At 52.4% G+C, this 26,594-nt stretch overlaps 1 protein-coding gene across 1 annotated transcript in view; it reads right to left on the reverse strand.

The window, feature by feature from the left end:
- The window catches only part of POLR2B (RNA polymerase II subunit B), a 149,156-nt gene that overhangs the window by 37,132 nt on the left and 85,430 nt on the right, over positions 1 to 26,594 (reverse strand). Inside the window, exon 17 of the mRNA XM_075352456.1 lies at positions 13,597 to 13,693. Coding sequence (XP_075208571.1) covers positions 13,597 to 13,693 — 97 coding nt within the window. The remainder of the gene's footprint in view (positions 1 to 13,596; positions 13,694 to 26,594) is intronic.

The raw sequence follows: 26,594 nt of genomic DNA on the forward strand, positions 1-26,594 counted from the left end.
TACAAAGCTTGAAAAAAGACCTAGGTCCAGCTAGTTCCACCTTCCTCTACCCAGTATACATTTTGTCACTAAATCATTTACAACAATGTTGTGTGTACTGTGGAAATCATCCAGCATTGTTATAGTGTCTGCCATTATTACCTCTTGCAGTAGGGCACTCCACAATCCGACTACTCTAACTGTAAAGAACCCTTTCCTATTTAGCTTGTTTGAAGGTGGAGGAAAAGGTACCAGATGAGAGAGAGAGGTTAAATATTTTAGTTAGGTGAATGGTGACAGCCAGGGAAAGGGAGTGAAGGAGATGTGAGGGAATAATTGGTGCAGGTAGTAGGGCAAGAAGATGCAAGGAGTCTGATAACTTCTTCTGTGACTGTGGAGGTGGCCTGAGCTATAGCTTGTTTGTTCAAACGTAATAAGAATATCTGTGTATGTAAATAATCAAAATATAGATGTAGTTGCATAATTATCTGTGTTTATGTAGTAATTGCACAGACCTGTAATATGATTCTAGTCATGAAGGGGTTACCAAGGATAAGTGAACAGATGTACAAACATAGAAGTTTTATAATGATGAGCAGAAGTCTTATCAGTAGTTTTCACACAGAAAGAATGTATAACGAACAAGAGATGTATTTCATAACATGCTTGGAGAAATTGGGTCGTGGAATCCTCCCTAGACTCTGTGTTCTAGCATCAAGGTTAAATGCATACCGTATAATTGAATCTACCCAATACACACACACACGAGTTCAGTTGGTGACGCTGGCTCAAGAGAGAACATGTCTCATGTGTTCATTGTCTGATTCATTAATATCGGAACTGATATACAGCTAATACGGCACCGGTCTCTGGATACCCTGTATGACTATACCATTAGCTATCTTTACCCAAAATTTCTCCCTTGACATGACCGGTTCAAAAACAGAAAATGAGCTAGATGAAGTGCAGATAATGTATGACATTAGGAGACTGGGAGAAAATTCCTTGTCAGATAATGTCCTTTTTTTCTTTAAAATATTGGCCAGATCATCCGCACTGAGGTTGGAGGTTGTGGCTCTTGGATCGAGGAGGGAATAAAAATTGTCAGTGTCGTTTAGGATTTTTAGATAGCGAGGAGATGAGGGTGTTGAAGTAAGCTTGTTTGGAGAGGTGAAGGGAAGAGTTGTATGTTTTAAAGGGAACCTGTCAGGTCACAAAAGTGTTCTAACCTAAAAGCAGGAGCCTATGTGAGCTGCTAAAGCCTTCCTACCCATCCCGGTGTTGTAATAATGTGTAATATGAAAGTAATAAAATACGTTTTATTACTTACATATTCCCTATGTAAATAGCATAGGTCTCTGGCCCATGGGCGTCGCATCGCCCTGTTGGCGTTTGCATGCTTTCCATGGTATCATGCCCCTGTGGGTCTGCGCATGACCGGCAACGCAGGAGTCTTCTGAGCAAGTGGCAAGTAAACACCAGGATGAGAAGGCGGCGAAAATGGTATGTGCGCACACGCGGGATCTCAAGGACCAGACGTGATGTCGCACGTGTAAATCCATGGTATCACGCCTATGGGGGTGTGATGCCACGGAAAACATGAAAATGCCCACAGGGCGATGCGACGTCCATGGGGCTAGAGACCTGCTCATTTACATAGGGTACACGTAAGTAATAAAACATTTTTATACATTCACATCACACATTATTACAACACAGGGATGGGTAAGAAGGGGTTACTAGCTCACACAGGCTCCTGCTTGCAGGTTAGAACGCTTTTTTGACCTGACAGGTTCCCTTTAAGCATAAACATATAATCGATGAAATCTTCAGCCAGATTAGATTTTCTAAATAGACGATCAGCGTACCTGGAGCACCGCTGAAGAAAATGTATTTGTAGTGTGAGCCAGGGTTGCTGCTTTCAGTGCCGCATTGCTCTGTGTGTAGGAGGTGCAGCTTCATCCAGGGCATTTTGCACTGTTTCATTATAATGTTTCATAGCAGTCAGGACATGAATGGGAGGAGATTGGGGCTGTGAGGTAAATCCGGAGATATGACGATAAATCATGACATTCAAGTCATGTCAGGAAGCCCTCTCCTGGTGTCACTACCCCCTTCCCTTCACACAACTGGTTTAGCAACAAATCCATGGCCATGTCCTGTGATATGGAAATTAGGTGGCTTTAGGACAATGGATACAGGATGACTCCCTGCCGTCACCCTGTAGTAGGAGCTGCTAGCTAGTTAGCAAGGCTATGGAAATAGCCAGACAGAACGACTCCAGTAAAAAATGGTTCATATCTCGCAAGCCATATCTCCGATAAATATGGCAACCATAACAATGGTGTCTCCGCATGTGGACGATGCTGGCACACCCTTTTTATGGAAGTAGGACATTGGGAAACACACCAAACGTGATATCAGCCATATGGGAACTCGTAGACAGGTCATGAGTCCCCTCGTTCTGCAGCTAAATTCATAACTGTCACAATGAGAGCATTGGCGTCCGCCTACGACGCTCCCAGGCAAAGTTATGGCCAAAATCCCCTTTTCTGGATAATTCTGATCCATGCAGGGGGAGTGGCAGTGCTTCCCTGTGAGGTCACTAAGGTAGGAGGAGACCTGGATTTGCCCAGGTTGATAACCCTACTTCGGCCATTTTCCAGCGTTCTTCTGCTCGGGGGCCTGGTTGGGACAGACCTGTGAGAGAGTTCCTGGAAACCTGGTCTACAGCGCCCCCCTGTGGCCAGACGCACAAGGTAACTGCTGGAACTGTGTATGCCTGTTTGTAACCCATGCTTTATCTGTAACTGTACTCTGACATATGTATATTCTGTAGATTCCCTATTGTATATATTGTAGTTTCTAGTGTGCTTTAAGCTGATTAAATTATATAATTAATCTTGGGCTGTTCTGTTATCTCGATCTCGAATCCCACGTCTGTGTGTTCGGCTAATAGTTACCGTAAATCGGTTGGTGGCAGCGAGTTGTGCCAAGGATTATTGTGGGGAGGCCAGTGAGATCCGGGAAGATATTATATATTCCGCCCGCGGAGGTCGGGGGAATATATACCCTCCTCTCACCGGGGACCCTTCAATAATCGGCATAAGTAGTATAGCGGCCTCCTTGCTTATGGTCGGGCAATTCCATAATTGGCCTGACTATAAGAGGGGCGCTAGAGAGCGCGTCACGTGCTCTGTCTGTCGGTCGGGAGGTATAAAGGAGGGGGACGCCCCCTTGCTACCCCCCGATTGTGACGTACTGGTAGCCAGCGCGGGGGATTTCTGAGTGACCCCCCCGGTGGTTTGTGACATATTGGTGGCAAGCGGTGGGATCGAGATAATAGTGTGTGTGAGTGTGAGACCCATACTCCCAGACACTAAAGACTGCCTGCAGCAGCTGTGGCTGCTGGGGTCTTCAGACCAGCTCAACACTAGAGTGTCAGAGTGCAGATACTGTAAGGTGTGTGGAGGCATCAGGTGTCAGTTCTGTGTCAGTGACCAAAGTCTGCAACAATGGCTGATAGCACCAGGAGCAAAGCCAAAGGAATGGCCGATGCTCAGGCCAGAGACGATGAGGAGGTTGTCCACGAGCCCTCCAGGAGCCCGACGCCAGAGAACAGCTCTGCAGAGGACATCGCACAACCTGGGACTGCTGGACAAGATGAGGAGGAGCTCGCCCAAGGTTCCTCAACGAGCCAGATGCCAGCCCTCCGCTCTGCAATGGACAGTGAAGCACCAGGCTCCGCAGCGGGCCGCAGATCACCACGTGCCATTCCACCGAGCCTGGGAGGCTCGGATAGCCTTCTTCAAATGGCTATGGCCCTTCTCCAGGCTGGAGACCGGGATACCTACGAGATACTCATGGCAGAGCGCAGGGCAGAGCGGCAGGCAGCGCGTGAAGAGCGCCAGGCAGAGCGTGACTACCAGCTGCAGCTAGCTCAGCTCCGGCCCTCATCAGCCACACGTGACCTTCAAGACACCAAACTTCCAAAGGTCCGTGTTGAGGACTTCCCAGTGCTGGAGAAGGATGGAGACTTGGACTCTTTCTTGACTGCTTTTGAGCGGACTTGCTTGCAGCACCATCTGAACAAGGACCAGTGGGCCAAATACCTGACCCCCCGTTTAAGGGGTAAGGCCCTGGATATCCTTGGGGACTTGCCTGCTGAGGCAGATCAGGGCTACGACACCATCAAGCGGGCCCTGATCCAACAGTACAACCTCACCCCGGAGTCCTACCGCAAGAAGTTCCGGAGCCTACAGAAGGGACCAAAGGACTCCTGGGCTGACCACCGGCGGGCACTTGCCCGAGCTGCCGACCACTGGACCCAAGGCCTGCAGCTTTCCACCGGACCGGAGATCCTGGACTTGTTCATCACGGAGCAACTCTTGTGGAACTGCCCTGAGGATCTCCGCCAGTTCATCCGAGACCAGAAGCCAAAGGGATCCACGGCTACAGCTGCCCTTGCCGATGACTACACCAACAACCGGGCCCCTGAGGCCAGGAGAGCGGCCACCAGCAGCACCTGGAGAGGGGGTAAGATGAATTCTGCGACTGCCCCACCTGCCCCTAGACTGCAGGGGGTGTCCCCCTCAACTCCCCTCTCCAGGCCCGTGGCGGAACCAAGACGGTGCCACCAGTGCAACCTACCTGGACACTTCAAGGCCATGTGCCCTCAGCGTCCCAAGGCCCCGGCTCCGTCCCCGTCCCAAGGGCCGCCCAAGGTGTATTGTGTGGGTGGGGGTGGTGGTAGGTCCCTGGACAGCTTCCAACCTGTCACCGTCGGCCAGTCTGTGACCATAGGACTGCGAGACAGCGCCTCGGAAGTGACTCTGGTGCGGCCTGAGATGGTGTCCCCCCAAGACTTGATCCCTGGAAAAACCCTCGCTGTCTCCGGGATTGGAGGCATTGACCCGGCGCTGCCTGTTGCTGACATATATGTGGACTGGGGCGCAGGGCGAGGGGTGAGGGAGGTGGGGGTAACTGATCGGATCCCTGCAAACGTGCTACTTGGGACAGATTTGGGGCAGATAACCTCCCAGTTTGGGCCCCAACCAAGGGCTGAACCTTCAGCCAGTATTGACATGACTCCTAACAATGTTAATGTGTTATCTATGAATGATGTAAGGGAGGAGGGAGTGAACTCTGATATTTCTGCTTGCATAGACACCATAGACACACACTCAGCTGCAGCTGTGACAGGGGAGGGGGTCAGAGAAAGGTGTGACAATGCCTCTACAAGTAACCAGCCTGTGAGCTGGGATCTGTTGCCCTCTGCAGGGATAAGCAGAGAGCAGGGTGCTGCAGGGGGAGGACCAGTGTGTGGGGTGGGGGCTACCACAGCAAATGTGGGGTCCCCAGAGATTTCACAGCGGGGTTCTGTTGCTGCAGGAGGGGAACAGGCAGGTGAGATTGGGGCCGGTCCAGGAGCGGAAGTGCTCCCAGGTAAGATCTCGGTGCATGGTTCCCCCACAACCGGGGTGTCAGGAAGCCAGGTAGGTCTGCCTGAACCGGCGACTTGGTCAGGAACGGAGGAGGAGCAGGCACGACCCACGGTCGCAGCGGCTGTGGCCGCTGTCACCCGCAGTGGGAGTGCTGGAAGCCAAGGGGCCTCCCGGAGGTCCGATAGCTCTTCCCCTTCTGACCAAGTGGCAGCCGAGTCAGGTGGAGGCCAGGACACAGGTCCCGGGGTACTGACCGAAGATGTGACAGTCTCGTCGATTCTGGCCACATCTGGTCAGGGGTTTCAGGCAGCGTTAGAAGCTGACGACAGCCTGAAAGCTCTAAAGGAGCAGGCGGCACAGCCTCCCTCGGACTCGGACCCGGAGCGAGTGGTCTGGGACCAAGGACGGCTGTACCGGGCCACGGTCCAGCAGGGTTCACCGGAGGCGTGGCCCAGGGACCGACAGTTGGTGGTACCCTATCCGTTCCGGACGGAGTTGTTGCGGATCGCACATGAGATTCCGATGGCCGGACACCTAGGGATCGCTAAGACCAAGGCCAGGTTAAACCAGCATTTCTACTGGCCAAAAATGGGGGCCGATGTGGCTGCCTACTGCCGTTCGTGTGAAACCTGTCAGAGAGTGGGGAAGGCGGGGCCACACCCCAAAGCCCCACTAGTATCTCTGCCAATCATCGATGAGCCTTTCAGGAGGGTGGCTGTGGATCTGGTCGGCCCGCTGGCCATCCCCAGCAGCTCCGGGAAACGCTTCATACTGACGGTAGTGGACTATGCCACCCGGTACCCAGAAGCAGTGGCCTTGTCGTCCATTCGGGCTGACAAGGTGGCCACCGCATTGCTGGAGATTTTCTCCCGAGTGGGTTTTCCCCAGGAAATGCTCACTGACCGGGGGACCCAATTCATGTCCCAGCTGATGGAGACCCTCTGTAAGCAAGTCCAGGTGCGACATCTGGTGGCCAGCCCGTACCATCCACAGACTAATGGCCTGTGCGAGCGGTTCAATGGCACCTTAAAGCAGATGCTTAAGATGTTGGTCGACTCCCATGGGCGTGACTGGGAGCGGTATCTCCCACACCTGTTATTTGCTTACCGGGAGGTTCCACAGGCCTCAACAGGATTCTCACCGTTTGAGCTCCTGTACGGGCGACGTGTGCGGGGCCCCCTGGCTCTGGTGAAAGAGGCTTGGGAAGGGGATTTGGCCACCCCTGGAGTGTCGGTTATCGAGTATGTCATGCGCTTCCGGGACAAAATGCAGGCCTTGACGCAACTGGTACACGACAATATGGCTCAAGCCCAGGCCGATCAGAAGCGTTGGTACGACCAGAACGCTTGTGAGAGGACCTACCAAGTGGGTCAAGAGGTGTGGGTACTGGTCCCCGTACCACAGGACAAGCTTCAGGCAGCCTGGGAAGGCCCATACCTCGTGTACCAGCAGCTCAACCCTGTGACGTACCTGGTCACCCTGGACCCTGCCCGTGGAAGGCGGAAGCCCTTCCATGTGAACATGATGAAGGCACATCATGAGCGGGAGGCATGTGCGCTCCCCGTGTGCAACCTGCCCGAGGAGGGAGAAGCGGAAACCCTCTTGGATATGCTAGCCCAGGTTAGGGCAGGCGGATCCATTGAGGATGTGGAGGTTGGCCACCAGCTCTTGGAGGACCAACGGTCCCAGCTGTGGGCCACCCTACACCCCTTCCGGGGGTTGTTTACCAACCAGCCCGGAAGGACTGACTTGGCTGTCCATCACGTGGACACTGGGGATCATCCCCCGATCCGGCGTTCAGCATATCGGGTCTCCCTGGAGGTGCAGCAACACATGCGCCAGGAGATTGACGAGATGCTGGAGCTGGGGGTGATCCAGGCATCCAACAGCGCTTGGGCCTCGCCTGTAGTCCTCGTCCCTAAGAAGGACCGAACCACTCGGTTCTGCGTGGACTACAGGGGGCTCAATGCGGTCACGGTCGCCGATGCGTACCCAATGCCACGCATCGATGACCTGCTCGATCAGTTGGCCGGGGCTCAGTACCTGACCATCATGGACCTGAGCCGGGGATATTGGCAGATCCCCCTGACTCGCAAGGCCAGGGAACGCTCTGCCTTTATTACCCCATTTGGACTGTACGAGTCCACGGTGATGCCATTCGGGATGAGGAATGCCCCTGCCACTTTCCAGCGGATGGTCAACACCCTGCTCAAGGGACTTGAAGGGTACGCGGCCGCGTACCTGGATGACATTGCCGTCTTCAGTCCCACCTGGGAAGATCACCTAGAGCATCTAGCACAGGTGCTCAGGCGGATCCACCGGGCAGGTTTGACCATCAAGCCGGGAAAGTGTCAGCTGGCCATGAGCGAGGTCCAGTACCTCGGTCACCGGGTAGGTGGGGGAACGCTGAAGCCCGAGCCTGAGAAAGTGGAGGCCATCGCATCCTGGCCCACCCCCAGGACCAAGAAGCAGGTGATGTCCTTCTTGGGGACCGCTGGGTACTATAGGAGGTTTGTTCCATGCTATAGTAGCCTGGCAAAGCCCTTGACGGACCTCACCAAGAAGAAGCTGCCCTCTGCAGTCGATTGGACAATGGACTGCGAGACAGCCTTCCGGGCCCTAAAGGACGCCCTGTCCAGCCCGCCCGTGCTACAGGCAGCCGACTTCACGCGGCCGTTTGTAGTACAGACCGACGCCAGTGACTTCGGCCTCGGTGCGGTGCTCAGCCAGGTGGACTCTGCGAGCCAAGAGCACCCAGTCTTGTACCTGAGCAGGAAGCTGTTACCAAGGGAAGTTGCCTATTCCACGATGGAGAAGGAGTGCCTGGCCATAGTGTGGGCCCTGCAGCGTCTGCAACCCTATCTATACGGGCGCCACTTCATCGTGGAGACGGACCACAATCCCCTCAGCTGGTTGCACACCGTCTCTGGGACGAATGGGCGATTGTTGCGATGGAGCCTTGCGCTCCAGCAATACAACTTCACCATTCGCCACAAAAGGGGCCGTGACCACGGTAACGCAGACGGGCTGTCCCGACAAGGAGAGGTCGCGGACGGGCGCACGGGGGAACACCGGAGTGTGCTGCCCCCTAGCGCCCTCAAAAGGGGGGAGGTGTGAGGTAAATCCGGAGATATGACGATAAATCATGACATTCAAGTCATGTCAGGAAGCCCTCTCCTGGTGTCACTACCCCCTTCCCTTCACACAACTGGTTTAGCAACAAATCCATGGCCATGTCCTGTGATATGGAAATTAGGTGGCTTTAGGACAATGGATACAGGATGACTCCCTGCCGTCACCCTGTAGTAGGAGCTGCTAGCTAGTTAGCAAGGCTATGGAAATAGCCAGACAGAACGACTCCAGTAAAAAATGGTTCATATCTCGCAAGCCATATCTCCGATAAATATGGCAACCATAACAATGGTGTCTCCGCATGTGGACGATGCTGGCACACCCTTTTTATGGAAGTAGGACATTGGGAAACACACCAAACGTGATATCAGCCATATGGGAACTCGTAGACAGGTCATGAGTCCCCTCGTTCTGCAGCTAAATTCATAACTGTCACAATGAGAGCATTGGCGTCCGCCTACGACGCTCCCAGGCAAAGTTATGGCCAAAATCCCCTTTTCTGGATAATTCTGATCCATGCAGGGGGAGTGGCAGTGCTTCCCTGTGAGGTCACTAAGGTAGGAGGAGACCTGGATTTGCCCAGGTTGATAACCCTACTTCGGCCATTTTCCAGCGTTCTTCTGCTCGGGGGCCTGGTTGGGACAGACCTGTGAGAGAGTTCCTGGAAACCTGGTCTACAGCGCCCCCCTGTGGCCAGACGCACAAGGTAACTGCTGGAACTGTGTATGCCTGTTTGTAACCCATGCTTTATCTGTAACTGTACTCTGACATATGTATATTCTGTAGATTCCCTATTGTATATATTGTAGTTTCTAGTGTGCTTTAAGCTGATTAAATTATATAATTAATCTTGGGCTGTTCTGTTATCTCGATCTCGAATCCCACGTCTGTGTGTTCGGCTAATAGTTACCGTAAATCGGTTGGTGGCAGCGAGTTGTGCCAAGGATTATTGTGGGGAGGCCAGTGAGATCCGGGAAGATATTATATATTCCGCCCGCGGAGGTCGGGGGAATATATACCCTCCTCTCACCGGGGACCCTTCAATAATCGGCATAAGTAGTATAGCGGCCTCCTTGCTTATGGTCGGGCAATTCCATAATTGGCCTGACTATAAGAGGGGCGCTAGAGAGCGCGTCACGTGCTCTGTCTGTCGGTCGGGAGGTATAAAGGAGGGGGACGCCCCCTTGCTACCCCCCGATTGTGACGTACTGGTAGCCAGCGCGGGGGATTTCTGAGTGACCCCCCCGGTGGTTTGTGACAGGGGCCAATGATGACTGGAAATTTTTCATAAGTTTCTGGATATTAATGGTACGTATATTTCTAGAAGTGTGTAAGGGTACTTTCACACTTGCGTTTTTTTCCTTCCGTCACAATCCACCCTTTTGGAAACCAGCGGAATCCGTTAACTGATTCCGCCGTTTCCCATAGACTTGTATGGATGACGGATTGTGCCAAAATGACCTGCGTTGCTTCTGCTGGGCGACGCTGCGTTGCTTCCGCCCAGCGGGAGGAACGCAGCATGTAACTTTTTTTGAGCAGCGGAATCCTTACGATTTCACTGCGCATGCTCTCTGGCTCCCTGCACCCGTAACCAAGGTAAATATCGGGTAACCAAGCAAAGTGCTTTACCTAGTTACCAGATATTTACCCTGGCTACGTGTGCAGGGAGTCCGACACTTCCCCGCTTGGCTCCGCCCCCTCCTGCACTCCACTCCGCATGTACGTACACACACACACACACACACGTCCTCAGCGTCATGGCCCCGCTCGGCTCCACCCACCCCGAACTCCTCCCCCTGCACACATTCTCGGCGGCCGAGCGATCAGCTGATCACCCAGCGACCGGCTGCTGGGAGCGATCAGCTGATCACCCGGCGACCGGCTGCTGGGAGCGATCAGCTGATCACCCGGCGACCGGCTGCTGGGAGCGATCAGCTGATCACCCGGCGACCGGCTGCTGGGAGCGATCAGCTGATCACCCGGCGACCGGCTGCTGGGAGCGATCAGCTGATCACCCGGCGACCGGCTGCTGGGAGCGATCAGCTGATCACCCGGCGACCGGCTGCTGGGAGCGATCAGCTGATCACCCGGCGACCGGCTGCTGGGAGCGATCAGCTGATCACCCGGCGACCGGCTGCTGGGAGCGATCAGCTGATCACCCGGCGACCGGCTGCTGGGAGCGATCAGCTGATCACCCGGCGACCGGCTGCTGGGAGCGATCAGCTGATCACCCGGCGACCGGCTGCTGGGAGCGATCAGCTGATCACCCGGCGACCGGCTGCTGGGAGCGATCAGCTGATCACCCGGCGACCGGCTGCTGGGAGCGATCAGCTGATCACCCGGCGAACGGCTGCTGGGAGCGATCAGCTGATCACCCGGCGAACGGCTGCTGGGAGCGATCAGCTGATCACCCGGCGAACGGCTGCTGGGAGCGATCAGCTGATCACCCGGCGAACGGCTGCTGGGAGCGATCAGCTGATCACCCGGCGAACGGCTGCTGGAAGCGATCAGCTGATCACCCGGCGAACGGCTGCTGGGAGCGATCAGCTGATCACCCGGCAACCGGCTGCTGGGAGCGATCAGCTGATCACCCGGCAACCGGCTGCTGGGAGCGATCAGCTGATCACCCGGCAACCGGCTGCTGGGAGCGATCAGCTGATCACCCGGCAACCGGCTGCTGGGAGCGATCAGCTGATCACCCGGCAACCGGCTGCTGGGAGCGATCAGCTGATCGTTCACAATAGTCTGCCGCCGTGACACTGAAAAAAAAAAAAAGAAAAAAGCTGATTCCATTTTGTACGATCCGTTGTGCCATTACATGCAACACATCCGTTGCATCCGTCACACAACGCAATGGATACTGTTCAACGCAAGTGTGAAAGTAGCCTAAGTGCTTGACAGAAAATGAAACAAAGTTGTGGTCAGGGAGCAGGAGAAGTGAGTTCGTAAAATCATGCAGTGAGCAGGATCAAGAGAAGATCAGGTCCAGCGTATTCCAGTCTTCATCTGTAGGATAATAGGTTGTAAAAGACCAAGAGAGGAGGTTACAGATAAAAGATGAGCGACAGAGGGGAGACTGGATCATCAATGGGGATGTTAAAGGGAACCAATCCCCAGGATTTTCCTATATAACCTAAAGGCAGTGCTATACTTTCGCTATTATGCTGATTCTCTACATACCTGTAGTTGTCACCTATAGTTTTTGCTAATAGCTGGGGTGCGTTTTGATAGTGATTATCAACCAACCCCCCCGCCTGTTGTTCCTCCACCTGTCTTACTTATGAAGCATTTTACTAATGGTTGTGGCTAAATCAAAGTGGCTAGTAGGACATTGCTGACGTCATATCAATGTGACCAGAAGAGGTGAGGTCTCAGCCAACAGAAAAATAATGTTGCTTCCTGGTATCAGGAAAGAATATTGATGAGATTGGATGGGCTTCTGAATGTAGCAGGGAAGGAGTTTTATGTACTATTACAAAAAGGGCCTAGGTTAGGGGACATATCTCCTGCAACTAAGAGAAGAAGAATAGAGAGTGAACAGATGGTTAAGTCATTTCTGAGAGTGTCTCTTGTGTTTGGTGGGAGTGAATGGATTTTTGTGGTATAAGAATGTGAAAAGAGCATGAGAGCCGTACAAAAGAGAAAGGAGGAGAGAGGGACTGCATAGAGTGTGTTAAAGGGCGGTAGGTATAAGGGATTGAAGCAGTTAGCACATAAATGATACAAATACATATGGTGAGTATATTTTATAACACAAACTAGGAACAAGATTGTTTGATTGTCTTGCATGTCTTAGATCCAAGTCTAATATAACTTGTTAACTCATAAATCTTAACTTAAAGGGAACTGTCAGGTGCAATATGCACCCAGAGCAACGAGCAGTTCTGGGTGCCTATTGCTAATCCCTGCCTAACTGTCCATGTATACACTAGCATAGATAAAGAGATCTTTAGAAAAAGTATTCTAAAGATCTTTTATCGTATGCTAGTGAGCGAGGGGACTAGTCCCGAGAGCATTACTTCCCTTAGCTAGTCGGCCCACATAGCCCTGTGGGCGTACTAACATGCTAATGAATACGCAGCGACGCGCACATACCTCACTGTTCATGGCAGCCGCTGTAGGATGCATGCGCACTGGGCATGATCCGGAGTCGTCAGCACTTCCAGTCATGCGCACTATACCTCATCGAAGCCAGGAAGCTTACACCCGGCATCAGTTTAGTGCGCATGATCGGAAGTCCGGGGTACTCCGGATCATGCCCAGTGCACATCCATCCTCCGGCGGCCGCCATGAACAAGTGAGGTATGTGCGGCGTTGCTGCGTATTCATTAGCATGTTAGTACAACCACAGGGGCATGCTACCAATACAATGTGGGCCAACTAGCTAAGGGAACAAATGTCCTTGTAACTAGTTCCCGGCCTCATTAGCATATAATATAGGATCTTTAGAAATACTTTTTCTAAAGATCTATCTATGCTAGTATATACAGGCAAGGTTAGGCAGGGATTAGCAATATGCACCCAGAACTGCTCGTGGTTCTGGATGCATATTCCACCTAACAGGTTCCCTTTAAAACACCAGGAGGCAATAAGAAGCAAATACAAACAGTTTGCAGGTCCACATGGAGCATAAAATCTTTGAAAAGGTGAGATGACCTTACAGCAACAGGGAACAAACAGTAAGATGAATGCCATTGATACACGCTGGAAAGTTGGGTTAAACACAGCACATGATTGAGATGAATACTCAGCTGCTGCTTGAGGTAATGGCAGGAAAGCTTTATCTACTACTGTCACCCCCAGAAATTATGCCAGCAAGGGGGACATTTCTTTTTATGGCAGGTTTGTGGTGTATATTACAATTAATTTGTTGAGTATGCATGGCCATTCCCTGATGAGTTCTTCTGGACTGGCATGAGAAAAAAAAACTAAAAAAAAAACAACAAAAACTTAACGAATGTTGACAAATTTTTGCCCAACTTTGAGTTGTAGAAAAAATTGCCAAACAGTTTAACCGTTCTCTCCACATTTCCAACCTTACCTAAAAAAGCCTCGGTCCACAGCAGAGCGGTTCATAATGACAGAATCTTCCTGGTTGTATCCAGTGTACGAGGCAATCGCCACAATAGAATTAATGCCTGAAGTGTAGAACAGAAAATGCTCAATAAATACATTATTGATAAAAGCAACGAAGAAAAGGACAGGATGGGAGCAAAAGGAAACCGTTCATAAAGTAAAGCACTTCAGCCTCCCTGTAGACTGGGTCATCAGCTTGTATCCAATATTTCTTATATCATAACTAAAAGGGGCGAGCTGTTCAGTCACCCGATTATGGGCACTATCATGTCAGGCTGCAACCTTTAAAGGGAACCTGTCACCAGATTTGGTGACTATAAGCTGCGGCCACCACCAGTAGGCTCTTACATACGGGTCATTCCACATCAAGTGGACCAGTTTTAAAAATTGTCCCCGCTCGACGTTCTCCGATTTTGTTGAAAATTTATAAGGATGTACATGTATGTTTGAAAAGAGGTTCTGTAAATTGTTAGGGCCAGATCTCAAATACATTGGGCACTGTTGACCTTTCACTGGAGGTCCCACCAAGCCTGCGGCTTCAGCTAAGAGGATTTTGCAAACTTTGGCACATAGCCATTAGAGTTCTATACTGACATACTAGCTCAACTTTTGCTGCTAAAACACGATAAAAATTATTACCGGCTATGCCAAAAAAGAGAATTTTGTTTACTTACCTTAAATTCTTTTTCTTATAGTTCCGACATGGGAGACCCAGACCATGGGTGTATAGCTTCTGCCTCCGGAGGACACACAAAGTACTACACTAAAAAGTGTAGCTCCTCCCTCCTAGCATATACACCCCCTGGATAACCAAATATAGCCAGTTTAGTGCAAAAGCTGAAGGAGGACATCCACCCACAAGTAGAGAGAGCAAAACCCGGAACAACCGGAACCTCTGTCTACAACAACAGCCGGTGAAAACACACGGAACAAGAAAACTGCCAACAGGCAACAGGGAGGGTGCTGGGTCTCCCATGTCGGAACTATAAGAAAAAGAATTTACGGTAAGTAAACAAAATTCTCTTTTTCTTCATCGTTCCTTATGGGAGACCCAGACCATGGGACGTTCCAAAGCAGTCCATGGGTGGGAATAAAAGGCAAACTGAGAAGTAGGCGAAACCTAACTTCACAAATGGGCGACAGCCGCCTGAAGGATGCGCCTGCCCAAGCTCGCATCTGCCGAAGCATGAGCATGCACTTTGTAGTGCTTCGAAAAGGTATGCAGACTGGACCAAGTGGCAGCCTGACAGACCTGCTGAGCCGTAGCCTGGTGCCTGAAAGCCCAAGAGGCACCGACAGCTCTGGTCGAGTGTGCCTTGATCCCCGGCGGGGGAGGCACTTGAGAACACTGGTAGGCATCGGAAATGGCCGACCTAATCCAGCGAGCTAGGGTCGGCTTAGAAGCCGAGAGGCCCTTACGCTGACCAGTGGTCAGCACAAAGAGAGAGGTGCACCGCCTAAGAGCAGCGGTGCGAGACACATAGATCCGGAGCGCCCGCACCAGATCCAGAGTATGCAACGCTTTTTCAAAGCGATGAACAGGAGCCGGACAAAAGGAAGGCAGGGAAATATCCTGATTAAAGTGGAAAGGAGATACCACCTTAGGAAGAAAGTCCGGAGACGGACGAAGAACCACCTTGTCTTGGTGAAAAACCAAAAAAGGTGACTCAGAGGAGAGCGCAGCCAAATCAGAGACTCTCCTGAGGGAAGTTATGGCCACTAGAAAGACCACTTTCTGTGAAAGACGAGACAAAGAAACCTCCCTAAGTGGCTCAAAAGGGGGTTTCTGCAAGGCCGTGAGGACCAGATTAAGGTCCCAGGGATCCAGAGGTCGCCGGTAAGGCGGAATGATGTGAGATGCGCCCTGCATGAAGGTGCGCACCTGAGCCAGCCGGGGCGATACGCCGCTGGAACAACACTGACAGAGCCGAGACCTGTCCCTTGAGGGAATTGAGGGATAGTCCTAGCTGCAGACCAGACTGCAGGAAGGACAGAAGGGTCGGCAGGGCAAAAGGCCAAGGGGCGTGGCCGGAAGAACGACACCAGGACAGGAAAATTCTCCAAGTCCTGTGGTAAATTTTTGCCGAGGAAGACTTCCGAGCCTGAGTCATAGTGAAGATGACTTCGGGAGGAATGCCGGAAGCCGTCAGGATCAAGAACTCAAGAGCCACGCCGTCAATCTGAGAGCCGCAGAATTCTGGCGGAAAAACGGACCTTGTGAGAGAAGGTCTAGACGGTCCGGGAGATGCCACGGCACCTCTACGGACAGACGGAGCAGGTCTGGGTACCAAGCTCGCCTGGGCCAGTCTGGAGCAATGAGTATGACCCGACGGCCCTCCATTCTGATCTTGCGCAGGACTCTGGGCAAGAGAACTAGAGGGGGAAACATGTAAGACAGACGGAACTGGGACCAATCCTGAATCAGCGCGTCCGCTGCAAAGGCCTGAGGATCGTGGGAGCGAGCCACGTAAACCGGGACCTTGTTGTTGTGCCGGGATGCCATTAGATCCACTTCCGGAGTTCCCCACTTGCGGCAGATCGACCGGAACACTGCCGGATGCAGAGCCCACTCGCCGTTGTCCACGGTTTGACGGCGGAGATAATCTGCCTCCCAGTTTTCGACGCCTGGGATGTGGACTGCGGATATGGTGGACTTGGAGTCCTCCGTCCACTGAAGGATGCGTTGAACCTCCAACATTGCCAGGCGGCTGCGAGTCCCGCCCTGGTGATTGATGTAGGCAACTGCTGTCGCGTTGTCTGACTGGACTCGAATGTGCTTGCCCGCCAACAGGTGGTGAAAGGCTACGAGAGCTAAGAGCACAGCTCTGATTTCCAGCACATTGATCGAGAGGGCTGATTCGGACGGAGTCCAAGTGCCCTGTGCTCGGTGGTGGAGAAATACTGCTCCCCAGCCGGATAGACTGGCATCCGTGGTGAGGATCACCCAGGACGGGGCCAGGAAGGAGCGTCCCTGAGACAGAGAGAGGGGCCGAAGCCACCACTGAAGAGAGCTCCTGGTCTGTGGCGACAGAGCCACCAACCTGTGCAAGGAAGAAGTCCGCTTGTCCCAACAGCGGAGAATGTCCAGCTGCAGAGGACGCAGATGGAACTGGGCAAAGGGAACCGCTTCCATTGACGCCACCATCTGACCCAGCACCTGCATGAGCGGGAACTGGGACAATCACTCCGTTTGCCTGCAAGGACGCCACGGCCTGCGAAAAGGCGGCGGCCTTGGAGCAGGGGGGAGTTGACAGAAAAAATCTGTTTGGCGGGCTGGAAGAGAACTCTATCCTGTAGCCGTGGGAGATGATATCCCGCACCCACTGATCGGAGACGTGTTGAAACCACACGTCGCCAAAGTGGGAGAGCCTGCCTCCGACCAAGGACGTTGCTGGCTCGGCCAGATAGTCAAGAGGAGGCTGCCGTGGTGGCAGCAGCTCCTGCGGACTTATGTGGACGCGGCTTCTTGCGCCAGGAGGGCTTCTGGTCCTTGGCTGAGTTAGTGGACGAGGCCGAGGGCTTAGAGGACGACCAGTTAGAGGAACGAAAGGAACGAAACCTCGACTGGTTCCTGCCCTGGACAGGTTTCCTGGTTTTAGTCTGCGGCAAGGAAGTACTCTTCCCGCCAGTAGCCTCCTTAATTATTTCATCCAGTTGTTCGCCGAACAGCCTGGACCCAGCAAATGGGAGCCCAACAAGGTACTTCTTTGAGGAAGCATCTGCCCTCCACTGTCGAAGCCACAAGATCCTGCGGATAGCGAGGTGTGAGGTAAATCCGGAGATATGACGATAAATCATGATATTCAAGTTATGTCAGGAAGCCCTCTCCTGGTGTCACCCCCCCTTTCCTTCACACAACTCCTTCAATCAGAAAATTTACCACAGGGATAAACGGTTTGTTTAGCAGATAGGTGTCAAAGGAACTGGTCTGTGTTCCACTTACACCTCCATGGCCATCTCCTGTGATATGGAGATTAGATGATGTGGGAACAATGGACACAGGATGACTCCCTGCCGTGACCCTGTGGTAGGGGCTGCTATCTACTTAGCAAGCTTGGAAGTATCCAGACAGAACGACTCCAGTAAAATATGGTTCATATCTCGCAAGCCATATTTCCGATAAATATGGCAACCATAAAAATGGTGTCTCCGCATGCGGACGATGCTGGCACACCCTTTTTATGGGAGCAGGACCTGGGGAAATACCCCAGGCGTGATATCAGCCAATGGGGAACTAGTAGACAAGTCATGAGTCCTCTCGTTCTGTAGCTAAATTCATAACTGTCACAATGAGAGCGTTGGCGTCTGCCTACGACGCTCCCAGGCCAAGTTATGGCCATATCCCCTGTTGTGGATATTGTCCATAACTCCAGCCAGGGGTGGAGCAGTGCTCCCTCTGAGGTCACTAAGGTAGGAGGGGACCTGGATTTGCCCAGGTTGATAACCCTACTTCGGCCATTTTCCAGTGTTCTTTCGCTGGGGGTCACGTGTAGGAAACATCTGTGGGAAGGATCCTAGAAACCTGGTCTACAGCGCCCCCCTGTGGCCAGACGCACAAGGTAACTGCTGGAACTGTGTATGCCTGTTTGTAAACCATGCTTTATCTGTAACTGTACTCTGACATATGTATATTCTGTAGATTCCCTATTGTATATATTGTAGTTTCTAGTGTGCTTTAGGCTGATTAAATTATATAATTAATCTTGGGCTGTTCTGTTATCTCGATCTTGAATCCCACGTCTGTGTGTTCGGCTAATAGTTACCGTGAAGCGGTTGGTGGCAGCGAGTTGTGCCAAGGATTATTGTGGGGAGGCCAGTGAGATTCGGGGAGGTTTTATATATTCCGCCCGCGGAGGTCGGGGGAATATATACCCTACTCTCACCGGGGACCCTTCAATAATCGGCATAAGTAGTATAGCGGCCTCCTTGCTTATTGTCGGGCAATTCCATAATTGGCCTGACTATAAGAGGGGCGCTAGAGAGCGCGTCACGTGCTCTGTCTGTCGGTCGGGAGGTATAAAGGAGGGGTGACCCCCACTTGTTACCCCCCGATTGTGACGTACTGGTAGCCAGCGCGGGGGATTTCTGAGTGACCCCCCCGGTGGTTCGTGACACGAGGGAATTAGCGGACGCCACCGCAGTGCGGTGAGAGGCCTCCAGCATGGCAGACATGGCGTAGGCTGAAAAGGCTGACGCCTGGGAAGTTAAGGCAACCAATTCAGGCATAGAGTCCCTAGTGAGGGAATGCATCTCCTCTAGGGAAGCAGAGATGGCTTTGAGAGCCCACACTGCTGCAAAGGATGGGGAGAACGAGGCCCCTGCTGCCTCATAGACAGACTTGGCCAGGAGGTCAACCTGGCGGTCAGTGGGATCCTTAAGTGAGGTGCCATCAGCCACAGATACAACTGTCCGGGCTGAGAGTCTAGACACCGGAGGGTCTACCTTTGGTGAGTGAGCCCACTCCTTGACCACCTCTGGTGGAAAAGGATAACGGTCGTCAGAACCACGCTTTGGAAAGCGTTTGTCAGGACAGGCTCTGGGCTTGGACACAGTGGCTTGAAAACTGGAGTGGTTAAAGAACACACTCCTTGTTCTCTTAGGCAAGGTAAACTGGTGCTTTTCTGCCAGAGAGGGTTGCTCCTCTGATGCTGGCGGATTGAGGTCCAGTAGAGAATTAATGGACGCAATCAAGTCACTCACATCTGCGTCACCCTCGGTCAGATCAATGGGGCACATGGAGGTAGCGTCCGAGCCCCCAGTAAAGATATCCTCCTCGTCCTGCGGGTCGACTCGTGAATCGGAGTCGCGGGACGAGGAAGGAGAGGGGTCCCTGCGTCTCCTCTTAGGACGACGGGGTCTGGGAGCAGATGAAGAATCCTCTGTGAGCTCTGCAGAGCGAGCCGAAGCAGCAGAGGCACCCTGAGAAGGGGGCTGATGCATGCTCAGCAGAGTCCGGGACAGCTGTCCCATGGAGTCAGCAAAGGACTGGGAGATAGATTTAGAAAACACTTCTACCCAAGCCGGGGGTTCAGCCACCTGGGCCGGAGCAGCCGGAGGGACCACTGGGGAGACTCCAGGCTGAGGCACCACCATGTTAGAGCAGGCATCACAATGAGGATATGTGCTCGGTTCAGGCAGTACGAGCTTACATGCAGTGCATATTGAGTACAGCCTTGCAGCCTTGCTCCTAGTGTGAGACATGCTGCTGAGGTGGAGGCTCTGCAGTAAAGAATACACTCCTTCAGAATGACCCCCAGAGAGTGTATAAGAAAGTCCACAACCAGAGGTTGTGGCTTACCAGACCGTTTTGTGTGCCCTCCGGATTCCACAGCTCGGACCCCCAGACAGATTGCAGAGATGCAGCAGCCAGCGCCGATCAGTGTGAGAACGCTGATAAAATGGCGCCGGAGTGAGGAGGGGGGGCGGGACCTAGCCCAAGAGCGGGAACCGGAGGGCCAAGGGGATATACAGGGGAGGGAAACATCTCCTCAGAGAGGAGTGTCCTCCCCTGAGCTGAACGGCCGGTGGGCGGCGCCGCACTGTCCCTCTGCATGACTGACATGCAGGGGCAGTGAAAACGAAACTAGGCCGCAGCCGAAGCCGGGGCCTAAATTTTAGAATGCGGCCGGCGCTCAGGCACCCTCGGCGCGGTTCTCTGGTGAAAACCGGAGAACCGGCCGGAAATGTCACAAATAGTACAAAACACACTCTCCCCAACATTAAAGTACAAGGGACCCCCCTGACAATAACGTCTCAATACTTAGCTTGTGAGACGCAGGGCCAGGTCCCTGAGGGATGAGTGCTCCGTCCGGCAGGGTCCTGAAAGGGCTGCGGATGGAGACCGGTCTCCTGCAAAGCAGTGAGAACCGTGCTGGCTCCCACTTCAAGCCAGAGCCCGAGGGATGGTGAAGGAGCGCGGCATGTAAGGCTCCAGCCTTGAAATCAACCTTAACAACACCGCCGACACAGTGGGGTGAGAAGGGACATGCCGGGAGTCCAGCTTGGACCCGCTTTTCTTCCACTCTTTAAAATGAAAATCAGATGAGAATGCATGAATGTGGATGTGTGCCTCCTGAACACAAAGCATTGAACTGGCTATATTTGGTTATCCAGGGGGTGTATATGCTAGGAGGGAGGAGCTACACTTTTTAGTGTAGTACTTTGTGTGTCCTCCGGAGGCAGAAGCTATACACCCATGGTCTGGGTCTCCCATAAGGAACGATGAAGAAACAATATATTGGCCGCAATTTTGTGTCAAAGTAGCTTGTAAAACGCCTCGCATAAAATTTATGCCAAACTTTGCCCATATATAACTCAAGACCAAAAACCAATAGTAGCTGGTGCTTTGCCCTGTACACCAAACATCTACATGACTTAGCATTGCTGCAATATCACGGTCAAAGCATATGTATTTGTGGAAATATTCACACCCACATATGATGACAAACTTAAAAAAAAACGAATTTTACCTATTTTTAGGTCAAATTTCTCAAAAAGGGTACCCCTAAAATATATTAATTCTGATATCATTAGAAAGAGCACATTTTTCTCTACAAGGATCATTGGGTTTTTTTGGAGTCTCAGTTTAAGAAAAGAAAAATGCCACTGAACTTGGTGTTATTTATTAATACGCAATGAATGGTAACTGCACTATTCAAACCCTTGCGTTGGTCCATGGTGGTTATACCACAACCAATTCCCTAAGAATTGGTCTTATAATCTTATTAAGAATTGTAATAATGCTGTCTTTCGAGAATTGGCAGCCCTATCGCCTAGGAGCCATGGCCGACAGCCGTGCAAGGCCAGCCGCGGGCGGTCTCTTTATCGCAGGTTCCAAAGCCTGAGGGTGGGTGTCTTTGCCTAGGATCCCAAGCCTAATATTGGGTATCTTTTGTTGGTTCCCAAGCCATAATGTTCAGTCTAAGTAAGTGGTCTGGAATTGTTGCTGAATTTGCAACATAATCGGTTCAGAGAAGCTGTATTGTCGGCCCACTGCTGTTGCTGGAATTATTGCAATGATTGACTGCTCGGGAATCCAGCATGTATCATTTCTCACAGGCCAGTGAAAGAAGCTAGCTGGTCCATGAGGATGCATAAAATTTATTAATGCATCATGGTCATCGACTGAAATTTCAGAAATATTTCCAATCCACCAGTTCCTATCGTAAATGCAGGCAATGTATTGCCCTGGCTGGAGGTTTGCAATTGGCACAAAAGGCATTTCTGATCTGACAGATCTATCTACATGGACAATGAAAGATGATGGGTCAATGACACCCTTGAAATGCGAATCTTTTTGTCATCAATTGGCACAGACTGGTGATTTTCTCTTGTTCCAGCAATTGTATGTTCATCTTTGAACCTTTCCTCTTGAACTACCCCTATTTCGTCAATTTTTTCTTTTGGAACAAAAAAAACACCTTGATTCCATGCAGTTGCTCGTTGCAAAAGTTGAATAAATCCACTGGGGGCAGTATTTGGTTTTCAGTTGGGCGTTGAAGACTGGCACGAGCTGCCAACCTCTTTGCTGTCCCTCCAATCCCATCACAGGGCGAATTTCCATGACTGGTACCAAAAAAAAGAGAATTTTGTTTACTTACCGTAAATTCTTTTTCTTATAGTTCCGTATTGGGAGACCCAGACCATGGTGTTTAGCTTCTGCCTCCGGAGGACACACAAAGTACTACACTTAAAAGTGTAGCTCCTCCCTCTGAGCTTATACACCCCCTGGTGAGCAGACCCAGCCAGTTTAGTGCAAAAGCTGAAGGAGAATAGCCACCCACAAGTAGAACAGAGCAAGAGCCGGAACAACCGGAGACTCTGTCCATGACAACAGCCGGTGAGAACACGCGGAACAAGAAAATTGCCAACAGGCAACAGGGAGGGTGCTGGGTCTCCCAATACGGAACTATAAGAAAAAGAATTTACGGTAAGTAAACAAAATTCTCTTTTTCTTTATCGTTCCTTTAGGAGACCCAGACCATGGGACGTTCCAAAGCAGTCCCTGGGTGGGAAAGAAACAGTATAAACTAAGAAGTAGGCAGAACCTAACTTCACAAATGGGCGACAGCCGCCTGAAGGATGCGTCTGCCCAAGCTCGCATCTGCCGAAGCATGAGCATGCACTTGGTAGTGCTTTGAAAAGGTATGCAGGCTAGTCCAAGTGGCAGCCTGACAGACTTGCTGAGCCGTAGCCTGGTGCCTAAAAGCCCAAGAGGCACCGACAGCTCTGGTCGAATGTGCCTTGATCCCCGGCGGGGGAGGCACCTGAGTACTCTGGTAGGCGTCCGAAATGGTCGATCTAATCCAACGGGCTAAGGTCGGCTTAGAAGCAGAGAGGCCCTTGCGCCGACCTGTGGTGAGCACAAAAAGAGAAGCGCACCGCCTAAGTGCAGCGGTGCGAGACACATAGATCCGGAGAGAACGCACCAAATCCAGAGTATGCAGCGCTTTTTCAAAGCGATGAACAGGAGCCGGACAAAAGGAAGGTAGGGTAATGTCCTGGTTAAGGTGGAAAGGAGAGACCACCTTAGGAAGAAAGTCCGGAGTCGGACGGAGAACCACCTTGTCTTGATGAAAAACCAAAAAAGGTGACTCCGAAGAGAGCGCAGCCAAATCAGAGACTCTTCTGAGGGAAGTTATGGCCACCAGAAAGGCCACTTTCTGTGAAAGACGATACAAGGAAACCTCCCTAAGAGGCTCAAAGGGGGGTTTCTGCAAAACCGTGAGAACCAAATTAAAGTCCCAGGGATACAAGGGCCGCCGGTAAGGCGGAATGATGAGAGACGCGCCCTGCATGAAGGTGCGCACCTGAGGCAGCCGAGCGAGACGTCGCTGGAACAGGACTGACAGAGCTGAGACTTGTCCCTTGAGAGAGTTGAGGGACAGTCCTAGTTGCAGACCGGACTGTAGAAAAGACAGAAGGGTCGGCAAGGAGAAAGGCCAAGGAGGATGGTCGGTAGAGCGACACCAGGACAGGAAAATTCTCCAAGTCCTGTGATAGATCTTAGCGGAGGAAGACTTACGGGCCCGAGTCATAGTGGAGATGACTTCAGGAGGAATACCAGAAGCCGTCAAAATCCAGGACTCAAGAGCCACGCCGTCAATTTGAGAGCCGCAGAATTCAGACGGAAAAACGGACCTTGCGAGAGAAGGTCTGGACGGTCCGGGAGACGCCACGGCATCTCTACGGACAGATGGAGCAGGTCTGGATACCAAGCTCGCCTGGGCCAGTCTGGTGCAATGAGGATGACTCGACGGCCCTCCATTCTGATCTTGCGCAGGACTCTGGGCAAGAGCGCTAGAGGGGGAAACATGTAGGACAGACGAAACTGGGACCAGTCTTGAACCAGAGCGTCCGCGGCGAATGCCTGAGGATCGTGGGAGGGAGCCACGTAAACAGGAACCTTATTGTTGTGACGGGATGCCATTAGGTCCACGTCCGGAGTGCCCCATTTGTGGCAGATTGACTGGAACACTGCCGGGTGCAGGGACCACTCGCCACCGTCCACGGTTTGACGGCTGAGATAATCTGCTTCCCAGTTTTCCACGCCTGGGATGTGGACTGCGGATATGGTGGACCCAGAGTCCTCCACCCATTGAAGGATGCGTTGTACCTCCAACATTGCCAGGCGGCTGCGTGTCCCGCCTTGGTGATTGATGTAGGCAACCGCTGTCGCGTTGTCTGACTGGACTCGAATGTGCCTGCCCGCCAACAGGTGGTGAAAAGCTAGGAGAGCTAGAAGCACAGCTCGGGTTTCCAGCACATTGATTGAAAGGGCTGACTCGGACGGAGTCCAAGTGCCCTGCGCTCTGTGGTGGAGACATACCGCTCCCCAGCCGGATAGACCGGCATCCGTGGTGAGGATCACCCAGGACGGGGCCAGGAAGGAGCGCCCCTGGGACAGAGAGAGGGGCCGAAGCCACCACTGAAGAGCTCCTGGTCTGTGGCGACAGAGCCACTAACCTGTGTAAGAAGGAAGGCCGCTTGTCCCAACAGCGGAGAATGTCCAGCTGCAGGGGGCGCAAATGGAACTGGGCAAAAGGGACAGCTTCCATTGACGCCACCATTTGACCCAGCACCTGCATCAGACGCCTGAGGGAAGAACGGCGGGGCCTCAGCAGAGAGCGCACTGCCAGTTGGAGGGAATGCTGTTTGACTAAGGGCAACTTCACAAGTGGCGGCAAAGTCTCGAACTGCATCCCTAGGTACGTGAGACTCTGGGTCGGAGTCAGAGTGGATTTGGGCAGATTGACCAGCCACCCGAATTGGGCTAGAGTGGCGAGAGTGAGCGAGACACTCCACTGACAGTCTGCGCTGGATGAAGCCTTGACTAGAAAGTCGTCCAGGTAAGGAATCACTGCCAACCCCTGTAGGTGCAGAACCGCAATCACTGCTGCCATGACCTTGGTGAATACCCGAGGGGCTGTGGCCAACCCGAAGGGGAGAGCCACAAACTGGAAATGATCTTCTCCGATTGCAAAACGTAGCCAACGCTGGTGTGAAACTTCAATTGGCACATGCAGATAGGCATCTCTGATGTCGATGGACGCTAGGAAATCCCCTTGGGTCATTGAGGCAATGACTGATCGCAGAGACTCCATGCGAAAGTGCCGCACCTGAACATGCTTGTTGAGAAGCTTGAGATCCAGGATAGGTCGGAATGTACCGTCCTTTTTGGGGACTAGGAAGAGATTTGAGTTGAAACCTCTGAACCGTTCCCGGGCGGGAACTGGTACAATTACTCCGTTGGCCTGCAAGGATGCCACGGCCTGTGAGAAGGCGGCGGCCTTGGAGCAGGGGGGGGTTGAGAGAAAAGAATCTGTTTGGCGGTCTGGAAGAGAATTCTATCCTGTAGCCGTGGGAGATGATATCTCTCACCCACTGATCGGAAACGTGTTGAAACCAAGCGTCGCCAAAGTGGGAGAGCCTGCCACCGACTAAGGACGTTGCTGGGGCGGGCAGATAGTCACGAGGAGGCTGCCTTAGTGGCAGCACCTCCTGCGGTCTTCTGTGGACGCGCTTTTGGGCGCCAGTTGGATTTCTGGTCCTTGGTTGAGTTAGTGGACTAGGCCGAGGGCTTAGAGGACGACCAGTTGGAGGAACGAGAGGAGCGAAACCTCGACTGATTCCTACCCTGGGCAGGTTTCCTGGCTTTGGTTTGTGGCATGGAAGTACTCTTCCCGCCAGTAGCTTCCTTAATAATTTCATCCAGCTGTTCTCCGAACAGCCGGGACCCAGCAAAAGGGAGCCCAGCAAGGTACTTCTTTGAAGAAGCATCTGCCTTCCACTCTCGAAGCCACAAGATCCTGCGGATAGCGAGGGAATTAGCCGAAGCCACCGCAGTGCGGTGAGAAGCCTCCAGCATGGCAGACATGGCATAGGATGAAAAAGCTGAAGCTTGGGAAGTCAAGGCAACCATTTCGGGCATAGATTCCCTGGTGAGGGAATGCATCTCCTCCAGAGAAGCAGAGATGGCTTTGAGAGCCCACACTGCTGCAAAAGTCGGGGAAAAGGAGGCCCCCGCCGCTTCATATACGGATTTGGCCAGAAGGTCAATCTGGCGGTCAGTGGAATCCTTAAGGGAGGTGCCATCAGCCACCGACACAACGGTCCGGGCTGAGAGCCTAGACACCGGGGGGGTCTACCTTTGGGGACTGAGCCCACTCCTTGACCACCTCAGGTGGAAAGGGAAAACGGTCATCAGAACCACGCTTTGGGAAGCGTTTGTCAGGACAGGCCCTGGGTTTGGACACAGCGGCCTGAAAACTGGAGTGGTTAAAGAACACACTCTTTACTCTCTTAGGCGAGGTAAACTGGTGCTTTTCTGCCAGAGAGGGTTGCTCCTCTGATACTGGCGGATTGAGATCCAGTACAGAGTTAATGGAAGCAATCAAGTCACTAAGATCTGAGTCACTTTCAGACAGATCAATGGGGTACATGGAGTTACCCTCCGAACCCCCT

Source organism: Anomaloglossus baeobatrachus, chromosome 1 (genome assembly GCF_048569485.1).
Source record: "Anomaloglossus baeobatrachus isolate aAnoBae1 chromosome 1, aAnoBae1.hap1, whole genome shotgun sequence".
NCBI classification, from domain to species: Eukaryota; Metazoa; Chordata; class Amphibia; order Anura; family Aromobatidae; genus Anomaloglossus; species Anomaloglossus baeobatrachus.